The sequence below is a fragment of the Bos taurus genome, chromosome 13, assembly GCF_002263795.3.
Source record: "Bos taurus isolate L1 Dominette 01449 registration number 42190680 breed Hereford chromosome 13, ARS-UCD2.0, whole genome shotgun sequence".
Lineage (NCBI taxonomy): Eukaryota > Metazoa > Chordata > Mammalia > Artiodactyla > Bovidae > Bos > Bos taurus.
The window spans coordinates 65,531,656-65,548,445 of record NC_037340.1 but is presented as its reverse complement, the minus strand read 5'-3'; the positions used below and the strand labels follow the sequence as shown (position 1 = coordinate 65,548,445).

The following is a 16,790-nucleotide window of genomic DNA, read 5'->3' as shown; positions in this document are numbered from 1 at the left end:
TGCGACCCCATAGACGGCAGCCCACCAGGCTTCCCCGTCCCTGGGATTCTCCAGGCAAGAACACTGGAGTAGGTTGCCATTCCCTTCTCCAATGCATGAAAGTGAAAAGTGAAAGTGAAGTCGCTTAGTCGTGTCCGACTCTAGCGACCCCATGGACTGCAGCCTACCAGGCTCCTCCGTCCATGGGATTTTCTAGGCAAAAGTACTGGAGTGGGGTGCCATTGCCTTCTCCGTAATCAGGAATAGGTCTTATTTATTTTTTGATCTCTTCACTTAAGTGCTCATCTGCTCATCTACCCCTCTCTCCTCTCATGTTTCTTGACCACTTCCTCTATGACAGACTCTGTCTTGGGGCTTGGGGACACAGGATGGCACCAGATATGGTCCCTGTCCTCAAGGAGCACCCAGTCTGGTGGCAGTACCAGGTAGGAGGTTGGCACCAGAATGCCATGCAATTGGTTCTAGGAGGGGATAGATGACTCAGCTTTCAGATTTTTCTTCTCAAGAGCAGGGATATATGGGCTTCCCTGGTGGTCTCCTGGTTAGGAGTCCACCTGCCAACGCAGGGGACGAAGGTTTCATCCCTGGTGCAGAAGATCCCACATGCCATGGAGCAACTAAAGCCTGGATGCCACAACTACTGAAGCCCGTGCGCCTAGAGCCCATGATCTGCAACAAGGGAAACCATCGCAATGAGAAGCCCATGCACCACAATGAAGAGTAGCCCCTGCTCGCGGCAACTAGAGTGGGAACCCAGCACAGCCAAAAATAAAAATAAATAAATCTTTTTTTTTTTTTTAAGGGGGGGCAGGGATATGTTTTAGTCCCTACTCAGGGCTGGTCTCAGAAGGGTCTTAATCAATGGCTCTTGAGCACATGACCAATGGAAAGAATCTTCTTATTAGCAAGATACCACCAGCCACCCACTTCCTAGGGGAGTAAACAGAGGCCTGAGTGAAACAACTTTCCAAGTCAACCTGTGGTACAGCTGGGTCTCAAATTGGTGCCTTCCCCACAACCCTTCACCCCACCCCTGACCTTGGCAGGGACCCACCTGCAGGTAATGGTAGGCGAGACCCTGGTGGCAGGATTTGGACTTTAGCAGGCTCTTATCCAAGGTGGCCGAGGTCTTCTGGCAGACCTCGTGGGCGTGGCTGAGGGTCAGAGTGGACCAGGAGCCCCGCTTGACATAGTTGGTGTCGGTGCCCACCCCAAGGCTGGGGCAGGTGGCCGGGGGTGCGGGCGGGGGTGGCGGGGCAGTCAGCTCAGTGGTGGTGTTCTTGGCGGCTTTGAGCATGTGCCCGCTGATGGTGTTGTAGGCGTGCATGAAATAGCGGGGCTGGCTGCGCTCCGCCTGGCGGCCCAGTGTCATCAGTCCCGAAGCTGGGCCGCTGCTGCGGAAGGCGCCACCTTCACCATCCAAGTTGTCATCCGAGCTCCACCAGCCGGAGATGTTGGAGCGGCTGCGCCGCTTGGGCTCCCCGGCCTTGGCCCGCTCCTTGCTCTTGGCCCTCCGGCCCTTGCCGTCCTCCAGGACGCCTTTCTTGCCGCCATTGCCACCGACCTTGCCTGCCGTGCCCTCCAGGGAGGGCGCCTTGGTGAAGAAGAGCCGCTGGACAGAATGGACCAGGTGGCGGATGCGGCCAGGACTCTCGCCCCGGGCCTTGGCCTCCCCGCGGGGGAACTGGAGCGTGCTAAAGCCATCACGATGGATGGGCAGCTGCTTCTCAAACTGGTCCAGCAGGTTGGCAGGCAGCCGGTTGATCTTGGTGGCCTGGGCGTGGCTGGGGAAGGGACTCTCCTCTGGCACCTCAAAGTGGGAGTTGTAGTGGATTCGGGGGAAGGTGCTGCTCGGCGGTGGCAGCTGGTTGTTGAGTGGGAAGAGCCCGTCCCCTGGCAGGGCATTCTGCCCGGGGAAGCGGGCCTCGCGGGCAAAGGCCTCTGTGGGCGATAGCAGGTAGGGGTTGCGGTCAGGGCCGGCAAACAGGGGCTCGTGTGGTGGGTCCAGGCTGTCAGAGAGGTGGCGGGGGCGGCTGTCACCGAGGCCTTTCATGATCCCGGCCCTCAGGGCAGGGGCCGTCGCCCTAGCGGGGCGCCCGGGTTGCCTCTCCCGGGCAGCAGCTGATCTGGGGAGAGAAGACAGATAGGCATCAGCTGGATTTGGAGGAGAAGGCTAGCCCAGACGCCCCACAGATCTCAAGGTTGGGAAGATTTCTGAAGACTCCTGGCCTGCCCTTAGCATTGTGCGTTGAGATCAAGAGTAAAATGGACAATGAAAACCCAACACAGCCAAAAAAAAAATTTATATATATTCTTCATTGACAAGCTTATTCTAAAATTTATATGGAAACACAAGGAATTTTTTAAAGTTCATTCATATCATTTTTTAAATTCCAAATACAAATGATAGCATTAAAAATAAAAGAGTAGAATGGAGACCCACTCACCATGTATGTAAATAAAAGTGACAGCTCAGGCTAGCAAACTGTTAAAATATGTTCTACTTTCCTACCTTGATGAATATATTTTCACAATAAACTGGAAACCCAGGTTCAAACTCAGACTTCTTGTGTGTGTTAGTCACTCATTCGTGTCCAACTCTTTGTGACCCCATGGACTGTAGCCCATCAGGCTCCTCTGTTCATGGAATTCTCCAGGCAAGAATACTGGAGTGGGTAGCCATTCCCTTCTCCATGGGATCTTCCCTACCCAGGGACTGAACCCAGGTCTCCTGCATTGCAGGCATTCTTTAGCACTGAGCCACCAGGGTCTCCTCCAGATTCCATGGCGGCATAACTGTTCCTCACCACAAGGAGCCCCATACATGCAAGCTCACTCCACATGCCCCTCAAACAGCCACCCCTCATCCCTAGGGCTGGTCCCACTGGCAGTGTAGACCACCATGGGAAGATCCGTGCTGGCCCTGGAAGCAGGCCTGCCATCCTTGGACCTGGCTATTTTCATGACCAACGGTGCCTCAAGCCTTCCTCAGCCTGAGACTTGCTCAGAGTCCACCAGGTGGAATTCTCCCCATTCTTTGCCAGAACCTCTCCTTGCCTCTAGAAGCCTGAGGGACCCCACTTCTGAAGTCCAGAGCATTTTAATGACGGTCCCTGTGACTGAACAGCACTCCCGGAAGCATCTCTGCTTCTACCACGTGACTTGTCAGAGCCTTTATCCCCAGCCTGGAGAGGAATTCTGCTGATGTGCGTCTTTATCTTCATTACAGCAGCCACATGAGGTGGAGGACCATTGTCTCCATTTTACAGATGGGGAAACTGAGGCTGGGAGAAGCAATTCTAGCCAAAGTGAAGTAAGTAACTCAGACTTCAGCCACCCCATCAGTGTCCCAGAAAATCAAGTATCCTCCTCCACTCCAGCCAGCAGCAGCTCCCTCTGGGCACAAAACCACCCCCGGATCCCTCTTGCTCCTGGCCAAGCTTCCTTACAGCTCCTCAGGGCTGCAGTGTCCTTGGGCTCAGGGGCCAGCCTCCTCGGCTCTCCAGCTGGAGAACTGTGTGTGTAGGAATCTGTCCTTGGTGCCCACTCAAGTAAAGCCAATGATACTGAAAATGCAGAAGAGTTTGCAAACATAGTCCGCTTGCTCGCTGGCTCAGCAGGGGTCTGACTCCCTCTAAATACCAGAGGTGGAGTGGGCTGGTCACCAGGAGCAGAAGACAGCTGCAGTCCTGCCCCAGAAGTGCACACTACACTCGTCCTCTCAGCCCTGAGCACTTCTCTCCCGACTTTTCTTATCTTTCCCCTAATGACAGTTCCCACTGTGCCTAAAAAATGATTCAGACTTCCTTCCTGTGGTCTAGGTGGAATCAGCCTTATTCCAGAGCTGCAGGGGTAGACACGTGATCCAGGCCTGGCCAATCGGAGTCCTGCATCCCCGAGTACTGATTGGCTCTGAGATAGAAACAGGATCCTTATTAGCCAGTGAGAGTCAGCCCTGGGATTATGGCTGAACTCTTGGGAAAGAGGCATCCTCAGGCTGCTATCTGAGTGTCAACCTGCAGTTCTTTGTCAAGATCTTGCCTGACATCTTAGATATGAGCGTTAAGAGCCTTTTTGCTTAAGTCTGAGTTGCGTTTCTGTGTCTTTCAATAAGAGCCTGTTACTGAACTCATGTCCAATTGGTCACTACGGCAGTGGCTATGGGTACCCCACCTGTATCTCGCTGTGATGCCCAACAGACTGACTTCCAACTGTCAGCACCTGCATCCCTGCTGGAGGGAGCGGGGGCTTTCTCTAGCAGCTGGAGTGCGCTCTGCTCACATGTGGCTGGCAGGAACTGCGGGAGAATTAACAACCCCCTCCCCACCGCATCTTCTGGCTGCAGCTCTCAGCTACGACTGTGTGGTTGGTGTATAAATACCCTGGCTCTTTCCCCTTGGCTGGAACTACAGAGGAGTGGGCTCTACAGTCCTCAGTGAGCTCCAGTTGGGTGGTCACTTGCTTGATAACACTCCCTTCATTGGCCACCTCCCTTCCCTGCCTTACCTCCCCGCTCCCACACTGTGCCGCCTATTCCCCAATAAAGTACTTGCACCTGAATCCTTATCTTGGTCATGCTTCTGAGGAACCCCAACTGTGACAGTCCCAGGGACTCCACCTCAGTTATATTTTTGGATGCCATCCCCTCTCTGTATCCTCTGTCTATGTCACTTCCACCGCTCACCTGGAAAATCATACCAGCCTCCTCCCTGGTCTCTCTATGTTCACTCTAAGACCCCTGCAATCCAGGCTGCAAACTGCAACTGGAATGATACTTCTAAAATGCCAAAGCAGTAGTGTCCTTCCACTTCAGTGGTTCCCCGAAGCTCTTTCATTTTTTTAAAGATTTTTGTTGTTGTTGTTAAATTCATTTATTTATTGACTTGGCTGCATCAGGTTTCAGTTGCAATGCACAGGATCTTCACTGTATCACAGGGGATCTTACACTGTGGCACACGGACCTTCTAGTTGGGGCTCAGTAGCCCCACGGCATGTGGAATCTTAGTTCCCCAACCAGGGATCAAAACCATATCCCCTGTATTGCAAGGTGGATTCTTAACCACTGGACCACCAGGGAAGTCCCATCCCCATGGCTCTTGGCTGGGTGTTCAAGGCCATTGAGGAGAGCTAGTCTATGCAGACCGCTAACCCTAGGCTCCAGCCACATGGCATGCTGGAGCTAAAGCAACTGTGAGACAAAGAGTGTCAGCCTGGGAAAGGGACAGCATAAGGCCTCATGTCAAGGTCACTCCAGCCTGGAACCCAAGGCTCTTTACTCACAACTCCATTGGTCCTCCTGCACTAGAGGGTCTGCAAAGGAAGAGGACTGTGTTGGGGCTAGATCGCCAGCTAAGGAGTAGAGGGTAAGGAGATTCCTCAGTGAAGAGTGGAGGGCTAGAAGGCCCAGCATGCTCTAGTTTCTACCAGCTTCTCCAGCCTCAGTCCCACTTCAGAACTGAGGCACACCCATCTCCAGTGGCCAAGGACACTGGCTGTTGACAGTTCATGGCCAGGTACCTGTTAGGACTTGCTCTCCGCCAAAGGGCAATGCCTCAGTGAAGGTCATGCTTCCTCCCAGGGGCAGCCTGTGTCTAGTCACTGATGGGTGTACAGAACCCAGGTCTGGCCTTCCTGCCCCGTTCAGAACAAATGGGCCATCCCAGCTCCAGAGCTTCCCCTGGGATTAGCCGAGGCTTTTGTTGTAACTGCATCTCCACCTAACTCTTCATACTGGCCCATCCTGTGCCCCTCAGCTGTCACAGATGTTTCCAAGAGACTTCCCAGGAAAGCTTCAGAGTACTTCCTGGGGAATCTGAATTCAAAGCCAGAGTGTAACTGGGTTCTACTTCTTTCGCTTCTTACTGAGGATCATTTGGTGATCTAATCATTCCTCCTAAATCTCAGTCTCCTCTTCTATAACATGGTATGAGGATCTTCACTTTTCAAGATTATGATGAGGATTAATTATGACGTCAGATAGAAAGCCTCTAGGCCCTTGATAAATATCAGTAGTGCTCTGGTCCTCACCTCACTGTGCTTCTTAGGGGTAGGCCAAGGCATCCAGTGTAGGAGGCCACATAGCTTAGTGGAAAATGCAGGCAACTGCACCCAGATTCCAATCCTGGCCCTGCTCTGTACTTTCTGCGACCTTGGATGGGTCCCTCTCAGTTTCCACCTCTAGGCATTAGACGGATGGTTTGCTGAGGGTGGTCTGGCCACATGGATCCACCTGAGCTCTCTTGGCCAGGATTCTTGGAACACTGGGTGCCAACCTCTCAGTCACCCAGCACCCAGGGGTGTCAGGAGCCTCACCTTGGGGAAGTCTTAAAATAGGCAGGCCTCGGCCTTGCAGGGGAAGCAGCTGGCTGCCTTTGTCTCCGAGCTATACTTAGGCCCATCCGGGTGCCCATAATTACCTCTCATTAATATAAGCCTCATTGCCCTCCTGGAAACATGGAGGAACCAGCAGAGCTGCTGCCTCCCCAAGAGCCCTCCCTGCTCTGTGGCGCCTCTGTATTTGCAGCCGCTAACCCCATCTGCACAGAGTGGCGCCTCCCTGCTCTATCCCAGCTCACCCTGGAGCCAAAGTTGGCCAGTGACCATGGGAGAGCTAATGAGGGACAAGGCCAAGGACAGAGCCCAGCATGGCCCTTCCTGAAGCAAAACTCACCTGATTGAGCCATCTCCCTAATCTAGAACTTTCTCTGGGTTCTCTTCCCTCCTCAGTCCAAACTCCTTGGTGTAGCAATCAAGAAAGACCCTTCCTGGACTTCCCTGGCAGTCCAGTGGTTAAGACGCGGTACTTCCATTGCAGGGGGCATGGGTTTAATCCCTGGTTGGGGGACTAAGATCCACATGCCACATGATGTGGCCAAAGGGGAAAAAATTAAAAAGGCCCTTCATGATCTAACCCTAAACCTCTTTTCCAACATTTCCCATCTCCCTTTTCACAGTCCCTCCCTCTAAGCAGCCCAGATTCCTTACTGTTTCCTTCCTACATCTTTGAATTTGGTGCTATCTGAAACACTGGTTTTGTCTATGGTCACATTAACAGAGAAAGAGTCTAAATGAAGGGAGAAGATAGTTCTGTTCAGTGCTGAGTCCTGTTATTAAGAGAGAGACAGACAGACAGACAGAGCGGGACACAGGAGAGTGAGTTGAGTGATGGAAGGCTGGAAATGGTGTGGATGATGGCTGGATATTCCAGGGATGTTCATGGAAGTCCATGAAGGATACAGCCACTGCATTCTGCCTCTGAAGGGCTGATGTGTGGAAGGGGAAGGATGGGCTCTATGGGGCCTCCAGTGCCTCGATGTGGCCCGGAGTAGGGCTGGAGGCAGAGAGAAGCAGGCTGTGTTACAGTGTGACTTCATCTCTGGGTACCCATCCCGTTCTCCTCCCACATCTTCTGCTCTATCTCTGGCTGTCTTCCCCTCCTCTGACCTCTAAATTCTAGAGGAACTGCTCCCCGCTTCTCCCTACACTCCCTCTCCTGCTGATCTCATCCAGACTTGTGGCTTTAAACACCATCTATATCCGACAACTCCTAGATTTACATCTTTCACCCAATCTCTCTCAGACACCAGACTCACATCTCTAACTGTCTCCTTGACATCTTGCCCTGGAGGTCCAAAATCGAATGTCTGATGTCCCACCTACCCTGACCCATTCCTCTGACAGTCCGCTCCAATTCAGCTCATGACAACTCCATCCTCCTGCTTGCTCCAGTCAGAAACCTTGGAATCATCCTTGACTCATCTTTTTCTTACTGCCTCCTCCCAACCCCCAATCCCATTCAACAGCAAATCCTTCAAAATCCCACCACTTCTCCCCGCCCCTACTGCCCTGCCTATGGCCAGGCCCCTATCGGATCTCACCCAGACAATTTAAACTCCCATTGACCTTAAACTCAAAGATTATCTTTTTACTCTTCTTTTTTCAAAAAAATATTTATTTATTTGGCTGTATTAGGTCTTAGTTGAGGCATGTGGGCTGTTCATTGCAGCATACAGGCTTCTCTAGTTGTGGCGCATGAGCCTACTTGCCCCGGGGCATGTGGAATCTTAGTTCCCTGACCAGGATCAAACCCGCATCCCCTGCATTGGAAGATGGATTCTTAACCCCTAGACCACCAGGGAAGTCCGCTTTTCATTCTTCTTACTTCTTCTTGCTTTCCTGGCCTCACTTCCTGCACCCTCCCTTGGACCTCCATGCTGTTCCTTGGACACAAATCATTAACGCCCCATCTTGGGGCTTTTGCCCTTACTGGTGCCTGAAATGCTCTGTCCCCCTCTGACCATGTGTCTCCTCCTTCACTTTATCCAGATTTCAGCGCACAGGCTGCCTCCACAGAGAGGCCGGCCCTGATTACCACCCAAAGCAGCGCCTTACCTGCCAGCCCTTCGTTCTGTATCACCCAGATTTGTGTCCCATGGAGCCTGAGGTAGCAGGGACAGGGTCTGTCTTTGTGACGCTTGTGTCACTGGCACCCAGCACAGCGCCTGGACTCTGTGGAGACTCATCAAGGCTTCTGCTAACTGAGAAGAGTGGCAAAAGGTCTTGGGGATGCTCAGAAGTGATGAAGAAAGTGAGGCAGCTACAAGGTGGTGAGCTTTTAGCTCCAGCTCATCAAAGCGATCCTTTCTCGAATGCTTTCTGGATAGCAGGATAGCCCATTTGTGAGCTCATTTAATTCTCAGCGCAGCTCTTCCTGGTGGGCATAATGAGCCCACTGTGGTATTGAGCCTCCAACATACACTCCAGTGGTCCCACCTCCTGCTATTCACGTTCTTGTGTACAACCCACCCCAACCTGAACAGGGTTGACTGTGCAACTGATAAGATATTGTGGAAATGACCGAGCATAACCTCTGAGGCAGGTCAGAATAGACACTGCAGCTTCTTCCTCGCTCTCCTGGACCACCAGCCCTGGGGGCGGTCAGCTGCCATGTTGTGGGGACACTCAAGCAGCCCTAAGGAAAGGTCGGGGTGGGAGGAACTAAGGCAGCCTGCTGACAGCCAGCTCTCATTTACCAGCCATGTCAGTGGCTGCAGATCCTCCAGCCCAGTTAGGACTTCAGACGGCTGCAGCCCCGGGAACACCTAGACTGCAACCTCCTGAGAGACTGTGGGCCACTGAGGCTGTTTCTGACCCTCAGATACTGTATGAGATATAATACATTTTTTGGTTTGTTTTAATATTTATGTATTTGGCTGCAGCAGGTCTAAGCTGCAGCATTCGGGATTTTCAGTTGTGGCATGGGAACACTTAGTCATGGCATGTGGGATCTAGTTCCCTGACCAGGGATCAAACTTGCCTCCCCTGCATTGGGAGCACAGAGTCTTAGCCACTGGACCACCAGGGAAGTCTCTACATGTTAGTTGCTTTTAAAGCCACTGCCAGGTTTTGAAATATATATATATATATATATATATATATATATATATAAAATATATAAATATATATAATAAGTAATATATATTTATATTATATCATATTACATATATACACTTTTTACACAGAAATAGGTGACTAATATTAATACATCCATGCTTGCAAAGAACTCAGATGGCTAAAGTCACATGCTCTAGACCCCACAGCTGGTAGGTGTCGGAGTCTGGTGCATATCAGTTCAACTCCTGAGCCCACATTCCAGGCTGAGGTTCCAGGATCCTCCCCATCTATGAAGGATCTGTTATCCCGATGGTTTCAAGGTCAGGATTACCTCCAGCCTAAGTCTGTGTCCATAGCAACTGTTTAGAAAGCATGACATTCAATCAACTGGTTGTTTGGTCAACAAGATGGCCGGCAATGGCTCCAGCAGGTTCCCCTGGATGGGCTGTTCAGGACATGTGGCTGATCCTGTCCCCATCGTAGGTCCCCTCCTCTGCTCAAAGCCGAATTCCTATGCCTCCCATCCTGGTGGTGAACTCTGGACCCAGGGCCTGGGATGTGGGTGCTGAGCTCCTCTGAGGTGAGGGGCACAGATCTGGAGTTGAGGAGCTGTGGGGGACAGGACTGCTAACCAGGCCTCTCTGAGACCACACCCCATTTAAATTGCCTGTTCTCAGCAGGGGCTTCAGAGGTCACCAGCACACTCCCCACTTGGCACCCAACTTTGTGTGGCAGACACAGAAAAGGTAGAAGGAAATAACCTAGAGCCTCAGAACAAAGGCACTACAGGGGAAGAATCACAAGAGTCATCCTTTCAAAATCCCAAATAGAATAGAATCACTTCATCCAGTTCCCTTCAAGGTTTCCCCTCATTCTCGGGCAAAACCCCATCCCCCGACTTCCCTGATGGTCCAGTGGTTAAGAATTCACCTTCCAATGCAGGGCACATGGGTTTGACCCTGGTCTGGGAAGATTCTACATGCCACGGGGCAACTAAGCCCGTGCACCACAACTAGAGCATCCATGTGTAGCAATGAAAGATCCTGCATGTTGCAACTAAGACCAGACATAGCCCTCCCCAAAGACCAACAACCCCCCAAAACAACCCATCCCCCTCATCCTGACTCAGCCACATTGGCCCCCTCATTCAGCATTTCCCCAGCACTCCCAGCTCTTTCCTGCCACAGGGCCTTTACACATGCTGTTCCCTCTGACTGGAAATTTTCCCTTCCAACTCTTCACATACCAGCTATTTCTGTTGAATTGAATCTCTGCTCAAGTGTCACCTCTGCAGAGGCCTTCCCTGACCCCTATGTCCAAGACAGTTCCTCCGTCCCACCCTCCTCTCCCTTGACCTTCTTCTTGATTTCCTGCAAAGCACTCATCAGGGTTTCCAGCTATCCTGCTTGATTCCCTGTGTACTTGATTAATATCTGTCTCCCCAGTCTCTGTGGGCTCTGAGAGGGGAGGAGGCGGGAACCATGTTATTTCATTTTCAGCTGTATCCCCTGCACGAAGGACAGAGTCATCACACAGTAGGTGTACAACACGCAGTTGTTAAATGAGGTAGTTGGACAGACAGAGCCTCAGAGGGAGGGTAGCTGGAAAGAGCTGGAGCTGCCCAAGGGGCAAGAAGGAAGTTGATTATTGGCTTAACTCACTCCCCTTTCCTGCTTCTTCTCCATGCCTGTATCCCACATAGGCTGGTCTATTTCTAGTCCCTAGAACCTTTCTGAAAAATGCTCTGTTCCTAACCTCCTTCCCTACTTAATATCCTCGAAGCTCAGAAGAGATACCTCCTCCACCAGGAAGTCCTCTCTGACCTTACAGGTGGAGGAGGAAGGCTTCCTCTGGGTTTCCCAGTGATGGGAGCCGCCACCCTAAGGAATCGTAGGCAGTCCTGAGAGTTTCTCTATGCCCGAAGCAGGACCCTGCACACAGCTGGGTCTCATACATGTTCAGGCATGAAGAGGGTGACATACATTGTGGTTTACTCAGATTCTAGCTGTTATCCTGAATTCCTGATGGCTAGTCTCCCTGTTTTATTCTCATAAGTGTCATGATTTAAAGGTGAATCATATGCTTACCCCATGCAAGAAGAAACATGGGGACACAGGCAAAAGAAGAGGTGTCTGTGGCTGAGATGGATTAAATGAGATCTGAGTTTCTGCCCCAACTTCCCAAGCCAAGACCCCCTCAATCCTAGGGGAATCAGGGTCAGCCCACCCTCACCTAGGAAAATCCCAAGTTGGGGAGATGAAAGGGTGATTATCATGACTTTCCCTTCCCCTCCTCCTCCAGGCTTCACCAAAGGCCTACCACTTGGCACTTCAAACCTTGTTGCCCTTCTTCAGCCACTCCCTGAGATGCCCTAGGGAGTATTGAGGATACTCCTCTCCCTGCAGGCAATGCAGTATGGAGGCTGAGAATGTGGGCTCTGGAGGCAGCCTCCCCAAGTTTGAAGCCTGGTGCTGTGTGACCTTGAGCTGGTTACTGAACATCCCTGAGTCTGGCATCCTAAAATGGTTGTTGGGAAAGATAAATGAAGTTATTAATAATATAGTCAGATGGCTTGGCACAGCACCAGGCGTGGTGAGTGTCCTAGATGTATTCACTATCACTGTCCTTATCAACAGGACCCACCCACAAGCAGACAGGGCTGGACACCACCCATGTTTAGCTACTTAGAAGCTCAGGAGGGAATGAGATTTGGCCTGGATCACACAGCATGTTGGTGATAGCTGTGATTTGATCCCAGGCTTCTGACTCCTAGTCTAGTGCACTCTAGAGGTCAAGAACCAACAACAGCTGGGTGTGTCCTGGCCTGTGGGCACTTTCTAAGTGGCCTTCTCCCTTCCACATATCCCCAGAGCCCAACTGTCTAGACCAGCTCTAGACATTTAATTAAACTTAAAAAGAATTAAATAAAAATGAAAATTCAGCTTATCAGTCCCACTAGCTATATTCCCACTGTGTAATGGCCATGTTTTTGCTAGTGGCTACCACACACACAGTGCAGATAGAGACCATTTTCACCAGTACAGGCAGCTGGCACAGCGAGTGCTGCCTGGAACTGGATCACTGTATGTAGTTATTGATCATGATGGTTATGTGGGACTGAAGGGGGATAAGATGGGGTCTCACCCTTTGCAATGCCCACAGAAGCCTCTCTGAAGCCCACTAAAATGCTCAGCTCTGAATCTGTCGTATCTTGTCCCACCTCCTCATGATACACTTTGCTGACTGGGTTCAGGCAGAGGCTGGGACTTGCCCAAGGTCATATGGCAGGTGGACACTTCAAGGGGCTCAGATCACCTGACTCTGGGTTTGCTGTGCCCCAGCACCCTGCTGCTCAGGCTACAGTCAGCAGTCTGACTGAGGTGCTGGTAAACAGAAATGATTTTTTTTTTTTTTTTTGCTGATGAACAAAAGCCAAAAAAAACACTCTGGGATGGACGGCAGGGGACAATTGGTTACAGCTGCAAAGCAGGTGCCTCTCAGCACCACGGACAGCTCCCCAGGTCACACTGGGATGACTACAGGACTAAGAAGGGGGCAAAGGCAGAACTCATCTTCTCCCCATCCCACTCCAGAGGGGCCTAGAGGGACCTCAACAGCCCCCGTGGCTGCCATGTCAAAACATTCCTTGTGTTGGTGGGGCCGGGGACTCAGTTCTGGCAGACTCACTATGTGGCCTCAGGCAAGGCATCTTCCTTTCCCTACTTTGGTTTTCTCATTTGGAAAATGGAGATGACTATCCCAACTGTGTGGGGCCCTTGTGAGGCACCAAATGGGACTAATTTGGCTAAGAGAGCATTTGTCCACCAGGAGGTGCTAAGAGAGTTGAATCTCATCTGACTTGGGTTTGAATCTGGCGCTACCTCTTCCCAGTGGTGTGACCTTATGCAGGTCACCTGGCCCCTCCAAGCTTCAGTTTCTTCGCCTGGGAAGCATGGATAAGATACTTCACTTGCTACAACGGAATATTATTTCTCCATAAAAAGAACAAAGTCCTGATACAATTTCCAGCATGGATGAACCCTGAAAACATTACACTAAGTTAAAGGAGCCAGACACAAAAGCCCAGCTATTGTATGATTCCATTTATGTGAAATATCTATAATGGGTAAATTACTAGAGACAAAAAGTAGATTAGTGGTTGCCAGAGGCTAGGAGGAGCAGGGAGTGACTGTTAAATAGGTACAAGATTTTTCTTAGAGGTGATAAAAGAGTTTTAAAGATAGACAGTGGTGAAGGGGGACTTCCCTGGTGGCCCAGTGGTTAAGAATTTGCCTTTCAGTGCAGGGGACACAGGTTCGATTCCTGGTCAGTGAATTTAGATCCCACATGTCGTGGGGTAAAGGAACCCACACGCTGCACCTACTGGGCCTGCATGCTCTAGAGCCCGTGCTCTGCAACAAGAAGTCTTGCACCGCCAACTAGAGAAGTCCTCACGCACTGCAACAAGAGGAAGCCGGTGTGCGGCAATGAAGGCCGGCACAGACAAAAGAGAATAGTGGTGAAGGCCGCACAACGCGGTAGGTGGACTTAATGCCGCTGAATCGCACGCTTTGAAACAGTTAAAATGGTAAATTTTATGTGTATCCTACCACAATTTAATACATTAAGATACTTCACTTATAGGGCATGTGTGGAGCTTCAGCAAGAGCATGCCTGCAGAGTACCCACAAAAGTTTCTGGTACATGCTTGGTATGGGAACCCCCAAAAAGCCTTTCAAGACCTTTCTAAAGCTTATTTATCAGGGATTTCCTACATATGCACAAGCCCTTCATATGAATTGTCTTGTTAGAGCCTCCAGTAAGCCCTTGGACGAGCATCCTATTGTTAGCCCCACTTTACAGCGGGTACAGAAAGAAGTGACTGTCCAAGGGCACATAGGTGGGACATGACGGAGCTGGGATTTGAACCAGGCAGTTTGGCTCTAGAGCCTGTCCCTCCAGCCCCCTCCCTGAGCTACCTCTCAGCTTTCAGATAACAATGTCCCCTGTGCCACCACCTCGCAGACTCCCAAGCTGGGATCAGGGGACACACCCTTCAACCGCCTGCTCACCATGACCCTCCTGGAAGAGGTCTGTTAGGGGAAGGTCATCCAAGGGACACACTGCCCTGCTCTCCAGCTTCCCGAGGCCTGACTGTGGGCATGTGGGCCCCAGAGTTCACCTGCCTCAGCCTGATTCATTTTGAGCCCCGCTGAGGGACCATCCTGGAAGGTCGTGTTGGCAAACAACAGAACAAAATGGCCAGAATGCAGCAATTGCCAGCACATTTAATTCAATTCCTTCAACATTTATGGAGCCTGCTCTGTGACTCAGACAGTTCCAGCCCTTACAGAGCATGTGGCCAAGTGCAGGAGGCAGAAATACACATGGCAATTAGACAACACATAAAAATAAATTCCGAGAAGCATCAAAGCCAGAGTGTGCAGTCAAGTGAAAGGAGGCATTAATACTTACTGGGGCACCAGAAGGCTCCCTGGAAGAGGTGGCATTTCAGCCAGATCTCTGAGGACAAGAAAGATTTCAACAGAGGAAAGTGTAGAAAAGAGCATTTCACAGAAGGGAAACGCATAGGCTAGACATAGTCAAGAGGGGAGAGATGGAAGCAGTGCTGGAAACACCAAGTTATCCTTGTGGAGGGGGTGGGAAGGCAGATCCCTGGGGCCAGATCATGGGGGCCTTGCTGAACCCCAGGGCCCCTAGACTTAGACCATAGACCATCCACCATCAAAACAGAGCAGGGCCCCAAAGGCCACTGCCACCAGCAATTCCACTTCCAGGAATTATCCAGCAGCCCAGGCTTATGCATGGAAAATGGGGGTGCACAGAGTTCTTACTTTTTTTTTTTTGGCCACGCCATGCAGTTTGTGGGATCTTAGTCCCCCGACCAGGGACCAAGCCCAAGCCCTCTGCAGTGAAAGCACAAAGCCCTCACTGCTGGACCACCAGGGAATTCCCCACAGGGTTCTCCTTAAAATGCTGTACTAGCAAAAGCCTGGAGACAACTCAGATGTCTACTAGGAGACTAAATAAGCAAATTATGCTCTAGCACACTAAGGAATGCTATGTAGCTATGAAAAAGAACAAGGCAGTTCTAAGTACTGCCATTAAAAGCTCTTTAAAATGCATCAGTAATGGAAACAGCAAGGGCCTGTCTTAGCTTGGGTTCTCTCAGAAGGAGACCCCTAGCCAAGGATTTAGGTCTATCTAGAAGGTGATTCCAGGAAGCACAGTGGAGAGGTGGGAAGCAAGGAAAGAAAATCAAGGACTCATTCCTGTGTGGTGAGCAACTGAGTGCAGGCCCCCCACGGACCCTGCATAGCAGGGAGAACTCATATCTCAGAATCTCTGCTCCTAGGAGAGGGCCAAAGGAACAGGGGTGCTTACTCCCCACTTCCGAAAGCCCCAGCAGAGGGCTGCCTGGGGGCACAAAATCCCAGTACTTCCACCCTTTCTGTGCAAGCTGAAAGAAATCCCTCAGCTGGAGAGTTGCAGGTGTTTCCAGGAGGAAGCAGTTGACATGAACCAGACAGTGAAATGAGACGGTAGGGGCAGGGCCCCCACGGCATGTGCTGCAGAAGCGTACTGATTGACTGCCTGAAAAGGGGACATATTCGCTTATCTGTGGATGGGTACCCAAAACTCTAGGAACAGAGCGGATGGAGGAAAAGGTAGGAGGGGGGCTTTTCTACTATGTTTTTTGAGAATTAAAAAAAAAAAATTAAGCCTTTTGTTTTGGAATAATTTTAGATTACCCAGGTTGCAAAGAGAGTTCAGAGAGTTCCTGTATAACCCTCACCCAGTTCTCCCAACATTAGCATTTTACATAACAATAGCACATTTGTCAAAACTAAGAAATTAACATAGGTACATTACTAGTAATGAAATTCCAGGCTTTATCTGGAGTTCACTGTTTCCATTAATGTCCTTTGTCTGTTTCAGGATCCCATGCAGGATATCACATTGCATTTAGTCTTTAGAATTCTGATCCAGGTGTGTATATTATCTATCCCAGAACTGTATTAAAAATAATAAACTGCAGCTCCGAGGGGTGGTCTGAAGGCTTCTGAGCCGGCATGACCTGACCCAGGGGTAAGTGGACAGAGCCTCAGCACTGGGTGCCTGTGGGAAGGTGAGCCCGGGCTGTGCAAGTGGCACCCGAGAGCTGGGTTTCCTGGCACAGGCACTTTGCGGGTCCCTTTTCCCCAGAAGATAATAGAAGGATGAGATATGCCACAGACGCTGTCAGAGCCCTGCCCATATCCGCTGGGCACTCACCTCCACCTGCCAAGGCTGCCTCCTGCAAAGACTGTGACTCTGTCTACAGGAGCAAGCTCAGCCCATGCGCAAGGCAAGCAAGACATATCTGGGAGCAGATG

The 16,790-nt window shown here is 50.9% G+C and overlaps 1 protein-coding gene across 4 annotated transcripts in view; it reads right to left on the bottom strand.

Annotated features, from left to right (window-relative positions):
- DLGAP4 (DLG associated protein 4) overlaps positions 1-16,790 on the bottom strand; it is a 201,913-nt gene that overhangs the window by 87,804 nt on the left and 97,319 nt on the right. For all 4 annotated transcript variants that reach the window (XM_059893033.1, XM_010811462.3, XM_010811463.3 and 1 more), the window contains exon 3: positions 1,055-2,126. In XM_059893033.1, the coding sequence (XP_059749016.1) occupies positions 1,055-2,053 (999 nt within the window). In that variant the 5' untranslated portion in view covers positions 2,054-2,126. The remainder of the gene's footprint in view (positions 1-1,054; positions 2,127-16,790) is intronic.